General features: G+C 52.7%; 1 protein-coding gene and 2 long non-coding RNA genes across 3 annotated transcripts in view; 1 reads left to right on the forward strand and 2 right to left on the reverse strand.

Moving 5' to 3' along the window:
- The window catches only part of LOC128111164 (uncharacterized), a 47,099-nt gene extending 46,329 nt beyond the window's left edge, over window positions 1-770 (reverse strand). Inside the window, exon 1 of the long non-coding RNA XR_008218508.1 lies at window positions 666-770. This is a non-coding gene — a long non-coding RNA (uncharacterized LOC128111164). The remainder of the gene's footprint in view (window positions 1-665) is intronic.
- A 250-nt stretch (window positions 771-1,020) lies between these two features.
- On the reverse strand, window positions 1,021-3,039 carry LOC128110566 (uncharacterized). Its single transcript, XR_008218254.1, has 2 exons — window positions 1,422-3,039; window positions 1,021-1,191 (listed from the first exon to the last, which is right to left on the reverse strand). It is a non-coding gene; the product is annotated as an uncharacterized LOC128110566 (long non-coding RNA).
- Window positions 3,040-3,633: 594 nt separating this feature from the next.
- Window positions 3,634-8,935, forward strand: Zfp36l1 (ZFP36 ring finger protein like 1). Its single transcript, XM_052739452.1, has 2 exons — window positions 3,634-3,836; window positions 6,147-8,935. Exons 1-2 carry the CDS (start codon window positions 3,780-3,782, stop codon window positions 7,104-7,106), a joined length of 1,017 nt encoding a protein of 338 aa, XP_052595412.1. The 5' UTR covers window positions 3,634-3,779; the 3' UTR covers window positions 7,107-8,935.
- Window positions 8,936-15,898: the final 6,963 nt, after the last annotated feature.

Below are 15,898 nucleotides of genomic sequence, written 5' to 3' on the forward strand. Positions count from 1 at the left end.
GCTACAGAGCGAGTTCCAGGACAGGCTCCAAAGCTATATAGAGAAACCCTGTCTCGAAAAAACAACAAAAAAAAACCCAACAACAAGAACAAAAAAATCAAACAAACAAACAAAAAAACCCAAAAAATCGCAGCTAGAAAAAGCAGAATCAAGATTTGAATCCTGAATTGCTCAACGTCCATGTCTTGGACCCACGGGGGGTAAAATGCAGATTGCGGGGCTCACCCTAGAGGGTCTCAATCACTGCGCCTGGCAGGGTCCACAAACCTGAGAGGTAATCCAGGTGGCTCCACCCGGCCAGATCTCCCTTTACCCTTTAACCCAGGGACATGGAAGCAACCCTCAGGTCTCAGGTGTAGCCAAGGGCCGGGAAGGGGTCACATTTCAATCCCAAGATTTTTGGGAGATTTCGCAGATGACCTGAAACCTGGGAGGAAGCGCAGCCCCTCTGGGCGCTGAGAGGCGTCGCCTGGCGCCGATGCCCGGTCCGACCGTCTGGGGGTCCGCAAACCCGGCGCCGCCGCAGTCCCCTCTCAGCGAGGTCGACGGGTTCGCCCCGGGCTAGGCGGACGCACGCAGCCTCCCCCGAGGCCTTTCACCATCCACCCTCCCCTACCCGCGGCTCCACACCTCGCGGCCCCGCACCCACCCCCAAGCCGAAATACCTGCGCGGCCCGGGCGCGCGAACCGGAAGTCGGCGGCCGAGCGGGCGCCCCTCCCGGGCGGAAGCGGCGACGCAGGTGGAGGCGGCGGCCTTGGGCGGCCCGGCGCGCGCCCGGCCTGCGCTCGCGTCCCTGGAGCCTGGCGGCCCGGCCGGGGCTGGCCCGGTACCTGCCGCCCACCTGCGGGGCTCGCCGGCCTGCCTCCGCGCCGCGCCGGCCGTGCGTCCCAGGCGCAGGGTCAGCGAAGGGTTAAGGAGCGCTCCCTCCCCCACCCCCCCCCCCCGCGTCCCTCCACCTTCTCTTCCCCCCCCCCCCCGGAAAGTCCCCTAAATGACGTTGCAACCCGACAATTAGAAAAAAAAAAAAAAGAGTTTAATTATAGAGACGGGCTCTGGGAGCAGGAACAAACCCGGGCGGTCGGCGGGGCGGGGTAAACAACCGGGGAGCGAGCGCGGAGCCAGCGCCCCGGGGAACGGGGGAGGGGAGGCCCAGGGGAGCTGGGAAGGCGCAGGAAATTCGAGGAATCGCGCTTTTTTGAGAGAGAAAAAAACAAAAAAACAACAATTATTTCGGCAGCTCGGGGTGCCCCAAGCCCTGTCCTCCTCGCCTCCGAGGGACAGCACTATCCCAGGAGGCCGCCCCACCCCGGCCCCGGTCCCCCCCGGCTGAGCTTCGCAAACCCTCGGGAGTTGAGAGCAGCCCGGGCGGGTGGTGCGGAATGAAAAGCCGACATAGCTTCACATCAGGACTCAGACTAACCTTGTGGTTTTTAACGCACCCTGTTCTGTCCCGAAATCTGGAACTCATTACCTCATCACCGAGAAACTGCACGGAATCCGCACACACACACCCCCCAACCCCCTTGGAGCTGGGGAGGGGAGCGAGCAAACCTCCCTTTAAAAAGAAACCTACACATCCGAATGATTTAAATTAAGGTGGATGGAAGTTATTTCCCTTCCCGGCGCTTGCCAGATTTCAAGAAAAGATGAAAAATGGGAGCGGGGGAGGGAAGCAACCGGCGGCTGGACAGCAGCAAGCAGAAAAAGCCAGGAGCCGCAGCCGGGTTAAAAATGGGGGCCATCAACTCAAATTGTTGGAGACGAGTCAAGCAGAGACCCCGCAGGGAATTACGTTAGGTTCGTGGGCTGCAGCAAAAAAGTCGTGTGTTTCGCAAAGTTGAAAAAAAAAAAACAAAACTGGTTTCTAAAACTGTTGTGATTTGGAAAGTTTCCCTGGGTTTGCCCAGAGGTTGGCGATAAATAAATGCAGTTTAAAAAAAAAAAAAAAGTGTGCGTGTGTGTAAGGGGTGGTGCGGCTCTGCTCCGCCCGCTCCGTCCTTTCCAGAGAAACGTACCCGTAATGGGGTGACCTAATTACATCGCAATGGAACTCGCTCCTAGCCACTCGGCTCACCGGGTTTCATAACAGACCCGGCGGCCTCGAGTGCTGGGAAGAAACGTGCGAGGCCCGGGCGGCGCGGCCGGCGATTTCCGCCCGGGTCTCCACTCCGGCAAGCGAGCGGGTGCGGGTGGGAGGCAGCCAAACCTAATAGTAAATAAACACATCGTTCGCGGTTTTTAAGGGCGGAATAATTCATTGAAGGCCTTTGGGTTCCGTGGGTCCCATGGCTTGGCACCCCCAAACAGGGCGTCGTGACAAGCCATATGTTCCGTTCGCGTGGGGGCGGGAGAGCAGCAAGAAGTTACAAGTGTCGCTTCCCCCACCTCTACCTTCCTTCTTACCAAAGTAGCTTTTTTTTTTTCTTCTTCTTCTTCTTCTTGTTTTTAACATTCGGGGATGTGTGGAGGAGGTAGCCCAGATTCAAAGCGCGCGTGGAAAGTGACTCGTTGCTCTTTTACTTTTGTGAGCCGGAGGAAGAGGCGCCCATGCAAAGTCTGGGTTTTTCTGTACTAAGTTTAAAGATCGGATGTGTGTGAACGAAGCGCCCCATCTAGGTCTGCTTAAACGGGGTCTGCCCAGGCAGTGGTCTTTTTCGCGATGCCCCCCACCTACCTACCGGGAGAGCGCCGGCTGCCGGCCCAGCACGCGTGTCTACACGCGCGCCGCGCGCTAAATCTTGATGCGCTCGCCCCCGCCAGGCCAGGCTCTCCCGGAGGAAAAAAAAAAAAAAAAACAAAACCAAAAAGTTTTCCTGGTCGCCCCCACGCCTCCGCACACTGGTGGGAAACCAACAAAACTCTTGGCTCGAACATTTGGGGTGCCCTGAATTCCTAAACTCCTCGCCCAGCTCGTTTTGCGGTGTGGGACATTCGGGAAGTCAGGGAAAGGTAAGTCGTGCGGACACTTGGAAAAGTTTCAAGGGACACCAGCTCAAGATGGAAACCGCAGCCCTGGCCCGCGCAGGGACCAGCTTCAGCTCCAGCTAGCAAAAAAAAAAAAAGAGAGAGAGAAAGTCGAGCCCGCCTTTCTGCCCGACGCAAACACACACACACACACACACACACACACACACACACACACACACACACACAACCCCACAACCCCCCCCTCCCCACCCAACAACACAACAACCAGAACTCCGAAGGGGGTGGAATGAGTGATGTCACAGAGCCGGGCAGCGAGGCTGACAAAGGGTGGGCGCCCCTCCCCCTCCGCCCCGCCCGGCCCCAGGGAGGGGCGCCCCCAGCGCCCGGGAGCGGAGCCCGCGGACTCGAAACTTTTCCTCTTTAAGAAAAAAAAGTTGTGCGCCGCTCCGAGTGGTTTTTTTTTTTTTTTTTTTTTTCTTTCCGCCTTCTTTCCTCCTCTCCCCTCCCCCCCCTCTTCCTTTTGAAAGTTTCTTTCCTCCCCCTTTACCCCTCCCTCCGGCTTGACCGCATGGCTGATTCAACCTCAGTGTCAATCAACTTTTTTTTTTCCGCCTCCTCTTCTTCATTTAAATAAGTTTAAAGCTCCTCCCTCCTCCCCTCCCTACACTTAACCCACAAAATCTTATAAATTGGGCTTTGCGCGCCGCAGCCCCGGAGAGTCAGAAAGGCGAGGGGCGCCGGGAGCAGGCGTGTGGGACTCCAGACCGGAGAGCCGGAGGCTGCGCCTTCCCCGCACCGGGACCTTCACGACACGCCAGATCCTAGCCCTTGCCCCGTGCGAACGCCCACGATGACCACCACCCTCGTGTCTGCCACCATCTTCGACTTGAGCGAAGTTTTATGCAAGGTAAGGTAGGGCGGAGTTTTTTGCTTTTCGAAAGTTTCTCGTGTGCTTAAAAGAGACCCTCAAAGTTCGGGTCTGGGGAAAGAAACCGCGTAGAGCGAGTGGAGGGCTTTCACGGTTTGCGTTTTCCTCCACGGTGAAGGAATTCGGCCATGTCCTTCCCTCCTCGGGAGTTTCAGGTCCCAGGTGGAGTTCCATGTGAATTTGGGAGCAAAGTTCTGGGCGACTGCTCAAGTTTGCGGGGCAAGGGCTGACCCGGGGGTGCGGAAGAGTGGCTAGGACTGGGATAAAAATTGGATTCTTTCCTGCGTGGTGTGCCACCGGAGCTGGGGTTCGGTGGGCTCCCGGGGTGCGCTCTGGGTTTCCGTGCCTGCTGGAGGAGTTCGAGTCTGCCCGACAACTTTGCTAACCGGTGGCGTAGGGTCTCTGGAAAAGCGATAGCATCTCAGGACGATATTTGCCTGGGAGAATTCCCCTGTCTGCCATGGAGAACTTAAGAGGTACTGCGCCAAGGAAAAGGGGCCGATTTAAGGTTTAAAGAGATGGAGGCAAGGCGAGTTTGTAGTGGAGTGAGTTTGTGGCCGCCGCAGCTGGGCTGGGCTTCCTCCGCGAGAGCGCTGGTCGGTCAAGCTGCAAACTTTGGGCTGGAAGTGGCTGCCTACCTGTGTTGTGAGGCACTCCAGCTCGCCGATTGAAGAATAGGGGAACAAAATGTTGCCAGAACTCACGTTCCCGCCAGTGAGGATTTAAGAGGGCTTCCTTAAATGGGGGGTAGTTTGCCCGTCTGTTTTTCGAAAAAAAAAAAGTTATAAAACCGGAATGTTCCAGGAGTGCGGTTGAAATGTACAACTCCATGGATGTTAATTTTTTTCCCCACTCTGCTTCCCCTCAACCCCCTCCCCCCCCCCCCAATTTGAAAGGATGAAGCTGCTAGGCTGCTTTAATTGTTGAACTGTTTTTGCCTTCCCTTAAACACGTCGGGTCATGTTCTTCTTCTCTTCCTAGCTTGCTGCTCCTGTGGGTGCAGCTGCCAAGGCCCCGGGGCTGCAGGGTTGGGGCGCAGGGGCGTGCTGGGGCTGAGGAGCAACATCAAAAACTTTGAATTTTCAGCTTTTTTCCCCTCCCTGCGCTTCCCCAAGTCTATTTGCCCTGGCGTCTGCCTGAGCTCCTGGGCAACTCCATCCTTCTCCTTCTGGCTGCCCGCTCTTTGATCTATTTCTCTTTCTTTTGCCCCCTCCCCCCGCAGGACTTTTTAAATGAACCTCATTGTTGGGAACCGGCTCTCCACTGGGTTCCTGTAATCCGCTCGGTGGGGTGGTTGCGGTTACAGGGTTACTGATTCCCGATCCCCCGCTGCTGATCCTAAGGGACTAACTTTAGAATTTGCACAATGACACCCACATGTGTCAGGGGCCTGGAGATAACTCTCAAGTCTCCCACCCCCACGCTTTCTAAATCTTAGGTAGTCTGAGCAGGTGACTGGGGCTTGGGGCAGCTCTGTGTCCCTGCCCAAGCCCCTCTCCCCACTGACTGCGAGGTGTATGGGGGCGCGGGGGGGGGGGGGCGGGAGCTGGCGCTTTCTCTTGAATCTGCAGCTTTGGTTCAAGATTAAACACCAGTGCTCTTATCCAAGTGCAAAGGCATCTTCCCAGAGAAGGGGGTGGGAAATGGTGGGGGAAACCCCTCTCCCGGGTGCTCTTCCAGAAGCTTGGGGCTTCGGGCCGTGCATGTCCCTCTCCCCACATCCCAGATTAGGCCCTTCCTCAAGCAAGGGGGAAAAAAAAAAAAGGGCGCCGTTTGAAAACCTGTGGCCAAAGGAAGGGTACACTTGTGGAAGAGGAAGTGGAGAGTGTGGGGCCAGATTGTGGGGGAGGGGGCTAGCAGGGACTGACTGGGAGGATTTGGCTCACGTTTAGTTTTCTTCCAGGGGTTTACCTGGTTCTGTTGGGGGAGGGGGGAGAGAAGTTAGGGGGACAGCCTTGTATGAAATAGTCTTGAGTTGAGGAATGTATAAACCGGACTTGGATTTTAGAGGGGGGGGGGAAGTAGCTTTAGGGACGAGAGGATATGAAGCTACATATCAGGGGTCAGTATGGAGCAGGATGCGTGCATAATTTTTTTCTCCCCACACAGGGGCAGGGTTTTGTGGTTTCTCATGAGCAGTGCCAAAATAAACTCAGGTGGCTCCCTTTAGAGAGACTAGCCTATCTGATGAAGGGGTACTGTCCTTTGTGGACACCATGCCTTGGCCTCGTGGGTGTCCTCAGCCACTCACCGGTCCCACTTTTCTCCTCTCCTCCCTCCTCCCCCCAGGGTAACAAGATGCTCAACTACAGCACTCCCAGTGCTGGGGGCTGCCTGCTGGACAGGAAGGCAGTGGGCACCCCCGCTGGCGGGGGCTTCCCTCGGAGGCACTCGGTCACTCTGCCCAGCTCCAAGTTCCATCAGAACCAACTTCTCAGCAGCCTGAAGGGTGAGCCAGCCCCGTCCCTGAGCACCCGCGACAGCCGCTTTCGAGACCGCTCTTTCTCCGAAGGGGGCGAGCGGCTGCTGCCCACCCAGAAGCAGCCCGGGAGCGGCCAGGTCAACTCCAGCCGCTACAAGACGGAGCTGTGCCGCCCCTTCGAAGAAAACGGTGCCTGTAAGTACGGGGACAAGTGCCAGTTCGCGCACGGCATCCACGAGCTCCGCAGCCTGACCCGCCACCCCAAGTACAAGACGGAGCTGTGCCGCACCTTCCACACCATCGGCTTTTGCCCATACGGGCCCCGCTGCCACTTCATTCACAACGCCGAGGAGCGCCGCGCCCTGGCCGGGGGCCGGGACCTCTCCGCTGACCGTCCCCGCCTCCAGCATAGCTTTAGCTTTGCTGGATTTCCCAGTGCCGCTGCCACCGCCGCTGCCACAGGGCTGCTGGACAGCCCCACGTCCATCACCCCACCCCCCATCCTGAGCGCGGATGACCTCCTGGGCTCACCTACCCTGCCTGATGGCACCAATAACCCCTTCGCCTTTTCCAGCCAGGAACTGGCGAGCCTCTTTGCTCCTAGCATGGGGCTGCCCGGGGGAGGCTCCCCCACCACCTTCCTCTTCCGGCCCATGTCCGAGTCCCCTCACATGTTTGACTCTCCCCCCAGCCCTCAGGATTCTCTCTCGGACCAGGAGGGCTACCTGAGCAGCTCCAGCAGCAGCCACAGTGGCTCAGATTCCCCTACCTTGGACAACTCAAGACGCCTGCCCATTTTCAGCAGACTCTCCATCTCAGATGACTAAGCCAGGGTAGGGAGGGACACCCTGCCTCCTTCACCTCTCCACCCCGCACCCTATCCCATACCTTCACCTTCCCACCCTCTAAGTTCCCCCTCCATCCCCACATTGATACATTTAAGCTCAACTCCTTCCCCAGAACCTTGGTATGTTGCCCCCACCCCCACCCCCCCACCCCTCCCCAACATAAGGACAAGTCAATTTGTTGGTAGCTTCTTCTGGCTTGAAACCCCCTCCCTCCATTTCATAGCCCACTTAACCACGCATAACAGAGTCCCATATTTGTCAGTAGATGCCTTTTTTTTTTCGGCTTAAGCCTTAAGTGCCAAATCACAAAAGAAAAAGCAGTAACCGTTTACAGAAGCAACTTAGTGCCTTGTTACCTAACTTTGTCACTGTGACTACATTACCTCTTCAACGCCAGGGGGCACCCGTGGGCCTCCCAGAGCCTCTGCCCGTGGGGTTGGGGGGTGACCCGCAACCAGCAGCTCCCCCAGCTGGCGACAAGTGCACCTTCCTTTCAGTCTCCCGCACACTTCTTCCTCTTCCTTGTAGTTACCCGCCTCCCTCAGAGAATTGTTGCCGGACTTGGGGTTTGGGGGAAACCTATTTTGACATTCAAAACCTTTTTTTTTCTTCCCAGCCCGAACCCCTGTTGACTATAATCTTGCCCAGGTTGTGTAGGTCTTCAGGGAGGAAGGTTGAACTAGTTGGACGAAGGTTTTGACATAAGTGGGACTTTGTGATTTAATTTTTTTCTTTTTTCTTTTTCTTTTTTTAAAGTGGGGAGGAAGGGGAAACTAGATGGACTATGAGAGACTTGATTTTGGTGCTAAAGTTCCCCAATTCATATGTGACATCGTAAAAATGATAGCAAAATGAGAGAAAAGCTAAGGAAAAAAAAAACATGTAAGGGGTGAGCAGTTAATGGTATTCATTCCACATACAATATCTGTGTAAAACGATTTCCTGTAGAAGTAGCTTTAATGGATTTTGCTCTAGAATACCTTAGGTCTACCTTAGAGCCCTCACGCCATGCTTTTTTCCCTGGGTTTAAACTTCACCTAACTTTCAGAAATTGGAGAGCAAAAATTTTGCTTTGTCACTGCACATCAATATAAAAAAGCTTATTTAACTTATCAAAACGTATTTATTGCCAAACTATGCTTTTTTTTGTTAATTTTGTTCATATTTATCGGGATGACAAATCCATAGAATATATTCTTTTATGTTAAATTATGATCTTCATATTAATCTTAAAATTTTGTGACGTGTCTTTCCTTTTTTTTCCACAGTTTTAATATATTATTCTTCAACAACATTTTTGTAACTTTACACTTTTTTTTGGTTATTTTATTTTAAAAAAATGAAAAATTAATTTAAAAAAATGCAAAAAACTGTTGGATTATTTATTTTAGAAATTCCCCCCTTTGTGTTGGACTGCAAATTGAGTTTCTTCTCCTTAGGCCTTTCACAGGTAGGACTGAGAATGTATGTACCAGTTCTGTGACAGTACAGAAGGAAACCACCTTTTATGTATAGCTTCTAAAAGGGAAAACAAAAAAAGAGAAACCCTTTGACTTCTTCATGTGCCCATCTCAAGACATTCCGCTCGCAGATTCGAGGTTCTGGATTCCAGGTTGGAGTTTTCCAATGCTAACATAAACAACTGGCACACACACATAAAGATGAATGTAATTATTATCCTCTTGCTGGTCACTACCGTCGCTTTCTATTTCTCTTTCTTTGTGTGAATTTATTTAAAAGAAAAAAAAACTTTTTGTAACGACTATTTGCAGTTTAAAAATCAATAAACCCCGTTTTTCAAGAAATGATTCGTCTAGAGGCTTTTCCCTCGTGTGTCTGAGACGCTCAGTGGAGGGTGGGCAGTGCGGTGGCTGGTCTTTCATCCTTAAAGTCCAGAGCTCTGGGTATGGATGCTGGAAGTTCACTCAGCTTGGGTGGGGTGGAGGTGGTGGTGGGGTCTTTTTGGCGAAGAAGCCTGCAGAGAACAAGTCTGGGGTTACCTTGCTCACCTGTGTGGCCTTGGCTACTTTGGGAGCTGTAATCCAGGTACATCCAGTTTTCCCATGTGGTCTTCCTTTGGGGGATGGTCAGGGAGCTGCTGATAAAGGGGGTGTAACCCATGCCACACTGGCAGGCCTGGACTGGATGCATTAATCTGGTAGGCATTAAGCAAGGCCCTAGGCTCTCAGTACCCCCCTGAAGGGGTATGAGGAAGGACCACATACCTGGAGAGGAACCACAAACGATGCGAAAGGGGAGTCTGCACCTGGATCTGACTGGAGGGCTGTAAAGGGAACACGGGGATTAATGTAGACTAACAGGAAGTCAACAGTTCCCACCATTGTAGCACTTACCTCAGGTGCCATGAAAAATAGGTAGGTGGTTAGGGTCTCCTTGGTTAGAAATCCAGCCAGGCCGATTGTAGTGGTACACACAAGATATGCTGTGTAGGATTTGCTGAACGAGATTGAGGCAGGAGGATCATGAGAAATCCAGCCGGGATCAGGTAGCCACTGGAAGGTGAATCTTCACTTGTGAGAAAGGAGTTGGGTCCTTGTAAAGATCTCGAGTCGGGTCTGGGAGGATTGAGTCTTGGGTAGGTAGAGATAATATTTGAGTCACTGGCTTCTCACATTAGTAAGTTTTGAGGTTGAGCACTCTCCGCCTTCACGCCACTGGCCTCCACATGCGTAGATCTGCTGCAGACACTGTCCAATACTGAAGGAAGAGTGTCTGGACATGTCACTTTCCTAGAAGATGTTACTGAGTGTCAGGGGTGTGAGACAGAAATATGGGGACCATTTCCTTCCCCCAGGGCAGGGGCTGATGATACAAGAAGGAAAAATGCAGTCCTTGAGCCTGGGATCTGAAGGAACCCAGGCCTTTTACTCCTTAAGAGGAGCACTAAGGTGTGTGTGTGTGTGTGTCTGTCTGTCTGTCTGTCTTGTCTGTCTGTGTCTGTGTATTTGAGTGGGTGGTGATTTTCCATTTTGACTAAAAGCAAAGACATTCCTCTTGAGTTCATTCTCTGTCCACACTATCAATTCCTCCTCTCTCATGTTACAAGTTGGGTTCAGAGGGCGTCTCACAACCACCCCGAACATCCTCCTTTGAAGTCGGTCTCCAGAGTTAGATAACAAAGATGGGCATTGAATCCAGAAGGCCCTGGAAGGGTGGAAAGGCAAAGGGAGGTTCCATGTCACCCAAGGAAACTGGCTGTTTGTAGACCCTAACCCCATACATATCCCATCTAAGTGTCTCCACGAGGAACTCGGGCCTTCAGTTTGTCCAGGCCGCTAGCCTGATTTCCTACTATCTAGATCCAAACTGGTAGAGCCTGAAACTCTTTAGGGAAGGAAGCAAGAGCCCTTACAGCCCCATTATTTTCCCAGAATATTAGAAAGGGCCTTGGCAGTGCCCCTAACCAGTAGGCTACCAGGAGATCCAGGAAATGTGATTTCACAGCTGGCAGCGGGGAAGAACCCTGCAGTGAGAGCTGAAGATAAGGCCCACACAAGGGGGCACGTGGACCAAAAGACTTGCTCCTGCTTTGCCTGAGTACCAGGGTCTTCTTCCCTAGCCCTGCGTAGGACCCTGGGCTATCTTTGTGTGGCTTGTACAAGATTTCCTTTGCTGAGCAAGGCCTCAGGGCTGCCCTGCTGGTCATCCTTTGGAGCCACTCAAAGCCATGAGCTCCTTGGGCCACTGACCTTTCCTGGTCTTGGTACCTCATCATGAGAAGGAGGGTAGGGGCCCACCGGGCCTCAGAGATCAGAGTGGCTCTGAGTTTTGCCAATAATTGGGTCACAAATCCCCAGGCATTTCAGGGGATAGGTTTGTGTATGTGACATGGCAAGAAGGATGGCCATGGCACCAAGAAGGAATGAACCTGTCTCTTGGTGGTGTTTTTGTTGTTGTTTTTCAAGACATGGTTTCTCTGTGCAGCCCTAACTGTCTTGGAACTCACTCTGTAAATCGGGCTGCCCCAGCCTGCCTCTGCCTCCCAAGTGCTGGGACTAATGGGTGTGTCACCACACCTGGCCTCTGTTTCTTTTTTTAAAAAGGCCTCAACGTGTACACAGATGTCCGAGGACGACTGGTGGGAGCTGGCTCTTTCCTTCCACCACGTGGGTCTTTCCAACCAAGTTCAGTTCATCGGGCTTGACCGCAAGCCCCTCTACCCATTGATCCATCTCTGCAGGCTGGACAACCTGTCTCAAGGGGTTACTGTGAAGACTGAGGGACCACTGAGTAGCAGCAGTTTCCAAGGACACCAGGTAGTATTTTAAGACCTCGGTGTACTAACTCGGGTGCTCACAATGATGCTGTGGAGGAAGTTCCACAGCGTCCCCGTTTCCTTTCTGTTGCTCTGATAAGACACCCTGACCAAAAAGGCAGTTTAGGGAGACAAGGTTTGTTTTAGCTCACGGCCCTGTCACATCAGAGCCCCAGTCAGGAGCAGAGAGAGGTGAGTGCATGCAGGCTAGTGCTCAGCTAGCTTACACTCCACTGTCCAGGACCCCGAACCAGCGAATGGTGCCTCCCTCCCTCTTTCAGCCTGGGTCTTCCGGTATCAGTTAAGACAATCCAGACAATCCCTCAGAGAGATGCCCAGAGGCCAACCGATCTAGACAATCCCTCGCTGAGACTCCTTTCCCGTGCCAGTCTAGGTTGTATCAAGTGGACAAACTGACCCCACTTTACACAGCACCCCCACTTTACATGGAAGAAGTGAGACACAGAGGAGCTCATCAATTTGTCATACAGTGAGAAAGTCTCAGCACCTGAACCCATTAGCCCAATAGCAACATCATGGCATTTTACCACTGTCCTGTGGAGTATCATAGGCTGGCACACTGAGGCCATTGGACATAGTTCCTGGCACACAGTAACTACAGATCTCCCAGGGTCAGGTTGCTGTCTCCCTCACCCTTGGTGGTGATCTGCAGAAGCTGAAAGGCACCAGCTGGATTGGATGATTCTGCACACACCTTCCCCCAGGGTCATGAGCTCATGGCCCACGAAGCTCTGGATTGGCATGTTCGGAGGAGGGTGCTGGGAAGAGGGAGCAGGCCATCCCCTTGGACTTTCCCCTTTCTGTCTGCTGTGAGGTGGCTTCTGTTAATGATCAACAGACCAAAGGGTGCCCTGGGTGCCTCAGGGAGTTGGCTCTGAGCCCTTCTTCCCCCGGGGTCTCCCACCCCTGCATGTAGCCAAGCATTTAATCATGTCTGGCTGGACTGACTGGAATGCTACCTGAGTTCAGGGGGTGAAGTGGCAAGGAGGTCAGCGGGGCTCCTGCTGCCCTGTGGCTGCCTTGCAGATGGTCCTGATGAGCCAGGCCTGCAGGTTCAGAGAGCTAGGAAGAGGACACATACCTTGGCTTGTTCTTGAGGTCAGGGCAGCTCTGGGGGCTCCACTCTTTGATGGGGCATGCTTGGGTTACAGAGAAACCTGGCCTTAGGGTCTGCAATGCTTTTTGCAAGGGTTCCAAATGGCACATCTGAGTGCCTACCTGAGAAATTACTCTCTGGGGAGCCAGAGCAAAGGGTTGCCTGTGAGTTGTTGCTGATCAGTGGACGAGGGTATATCTCTTCCTTGTGTAGGCTGTTTGTACTTGTTGTGAAATGTTGGCAAAGCCTTGGTCTCAAGGTACAGGGCTGTGAGTGACGGCCATACCTGTGCTATCAGCTTGTAATGCAACAAAAATAAATATTGGCAATCGCCAAACCTAGGGCCGTTTTCCCTCCACCTGGAGCTAGATCTATTTCTTACTCCCAGTCATACTTCAGGAGGCAAGAGCATGACCACAGGGGACAGACTTCATTCCTCCTGTCCCCAGAACTGCAAAGGGAAGTACTTCTGGAGTCAAAGGGACCTGGGTTCAATTCAGTCCCAGTGTCAGTCTGTGACCTTAAGCTACAAGGTTCGAAAGCAATTTAGGCCTCAGTTTATTGCGTCTGCCAAGTAAGGCGATCATGATGATGATGTTATTAATCAGCCCTGCTTCAGTGGACCACCAAACTGTATGATCACACTGTAGGACACCATGTAGGTGTGTAAAAGAGCAAAGGATAATGCACCACACAGCTGAGTTGCATGGAGCTGAGGAAGGAAATCAGACACAATTGAGCACATGTCACGGCTGAGGATCTAGTTCAGCTGGTCCCGTGCTGGCTGAGCATGTCTGAGGTCCTGGGTTTGCCTCCCAGCCCTGCAGAAACCAGGCCAGGCCCGGTGGGACACACTTGTAATCCCATCCTTGGATAGGTAGCAAGTTGGAGGTCAGCATGGGCTGCAAGAGACCCCATGGTAAAAAAAGGCGAGAAAACGAAGTGCATACGGTCGTATGAGTTCATTTCTATCAAGTTCGAAACTGGTGGCAACTACCCCCATGGTAGCTCATAACCATCTGCAACCCCAGTTCCGGGGGACCCAATAGATATGCACATGATGCATACCTGCATGTAGGCAAAACCTTCACACACATAAAGGAAAATAAATCTAAAAAAAGTTATACTTCAAAACAAAAAAACCTGTAAGCTTGGTGTGAGTGCTAAATATTATACACAAGGAAATAAACAGAACAAACAAATTCAGTGCCCGACTATAGGAAACTAATAAATTGTGGCTATTTCTGTAACAGCAACAACCACAAAATGTCGGTAGCTCTGTGGCTCTCCTTTCGTAAGAGGGAGGAAAGGTTCAGAGGAGGGGACCTGGCTCGGGAGGGGCATTTGCATCCCTCCTGGCCCTCATGTGTTGCTTCTACAGGAACTTTGACAGCATCGTGGGGGCAAGTGAGCTGATTAACTAGAAAATGCAATCAGCCATAGCTGAAATGAATTTTCCCCTTGGCAGATTCAAAATAAATCTCTTGTAGCTCCTTGGTACCTCTCATGATTCATAGGAGGGCCAAAAGGAGGCCAAGCTAGGGGTGAGGAGAGGAGGGCTTTCATTCTTGGGTGAGCCAGCATTGAACAGTCATTGTCCCAGGGGTCATCCATAAGGGCTGCTTGCCTGCAGGGCTTGACCAGTCCTTTCCTAGGACAGGTGAGGCTGTGGGGTCTTAGGAGTCTACCTGGCTTAGGTAGGACTTGGACCTGTCTTCCCCAGCCCTCAGGCTTAAAGGTTCACGGAACTTCACACACACACCCCTCCCCGAATTGCCTTCCGAGATTATTAAATCCTGTCACCCCTTCCATCCTTTGCGGCTGGATCATGAGATAGACACCTCAGCTTAGCTGCTAGACCAGCCACGGCAAGGCTCAGGGATGGACTCTTACAGGGCTGACTCCTGTGGAGTGTGTCACAAGACTCAACCTCAGTGCTTGGGGAAGGGTCCAGGGCCTGGGGACAGATAGCACAGAAGAACAGAAGGTGTCCCCATTTGGGGTTGTGCTAGTGAGTGACTCCTTAAATCTTGTACCTTGGGCATACCACTTGTCTTACTCTCGTTCCACAGAGCCAGGCAGTCCTGGATTTGTGACCCTGTGGATGGCCTTGGGCAAGTGATTTAATCTCTCTGAGATGGGAAGCATATTTACCTTGGCCCCATGACAGAACTGTCATGAAGAGCAGATAGGATGGAGGGAGGCACTCTGGAAAAGAAAAGGTCTCGGACGGGGTGAATGTGGAATGCGGGCGTGTGCGTGCAGTCCTAGGACAGTGCCTTCCTCCAGGGGATTCGGGAGAGTTCAGATCCTGGCTCATCCACTGGACTTCCTGCACCGAACTCACAGGTGGCATGTGTACTGTAGGCGATTCTTTAAACTTTACAGACTTAAAGGAACAGGTACCAGCACCGTGGAGACTTTCTCTGCAGGCCTTTCCTCCTGTGATTAGGTTTGATAGCATCTGTGAATACTTTTATCGTTTGCCCCATTTACAGAGGGGGAAGTCAGGCTCAGGGAGATCAGTACTCCCAGTTGCACACCTATATGCCACCAGTCTGTCAACACCCAGGCTCTCAGTCCCCACATGGTAGAAGAGACAGATGTCAAATGGCTCTTCCCTAGGGACCCACAGTCACGGAGTCTCTTCTCTCCACTCCTCCTTTCCCGATCCCCGTACTCTCTCTAGCTCAGGAGGCTGTGCAGTGAGTCGAAGCTGGCCTTGATTTCAGCTTCTTTGGCAAATGGGGACACTGAGGTGTGATACGGTGATGGCCGCTGTGTCAGGAGCAGTGGTCCACACAGAAAGCCAAAACCTTACGTCTCAGCTGAACTATGGCGTGTGTGGTGGTGGTGGTGGTGGTGGTGCCATATTTTCTTTCTCAGGAGGATGTTGTCTTGCCTGAGGAATGATCTGGAAGCTGATCATGATCCCTCTCATCTGCCACCAGTGTCATGGGCTCTCTGAATCTCAGGAGCTCCCCCGATGGAGCTAATGCCTTCTCTCCTGGTGCCCTTCTGGAAGATACGGTTCGTAATTATCAAACTGAGTTCCCACAGTCCTCCTCCATCAAAAGAAGTTGTTCTTGCTAGTCCTGGGGTAAGAGGGGGAGAAAGGTCAGGTCCTTAGAGCTCCCTCCAACAGCACCCCTCAGGGAGGGAAGAGGAAGGCGTTTCCCCTGGTGTCAGCCCCGCTACCAAAGCCACCACTCAGGCCTCCCCTACCCCTCACCCCCAAGGCTGCTAGCTGGGGCAGGGATGACAGGGCTCTGGCTTGGTAATGGATGAAAGAAGTCCTGTTCCCTCAAGCCACTTTCTTCATTTTTTTTTTTTTTTCTTGACTTCCCTTGATCCAGATGAGGTGTGATTGGAGGCATG

The sequence above is a fragment of the Peromyscus californicus genome, unplaced genomic scaffold (genome assembly GCF_007827085.1).
Source record: "Peromyscus californicus insignis strain IS unplaced genomic scaffold, ASM782708v3 Scaffold_15__1_contigs__length_86483966, whole genome shotgun sequence".
NCBI lineage: Eukaryota > Metazoa > Chordata > Mammalia > Rodentia > Cricetidae > Peromyscus > Peromyscus californicus.

Bases quoted from the DNA above. Each gene is read 5' to 3' on its own strand.
- Zfp36l1 (XM_052739452.1), top strand. From the start codon at position 3,780: ATGACCACCACCCTCGTGTCTGCCACCATCTTCGACTTGAGCGAAGTT. The intron at 3,837-6,146 runs GTAAGGTAGGGC...TCCTCCCCCCAG, and splicing joins TGAGCGAAGTTTTATGCAAG to GGTAACAAGATGCTCAACTA.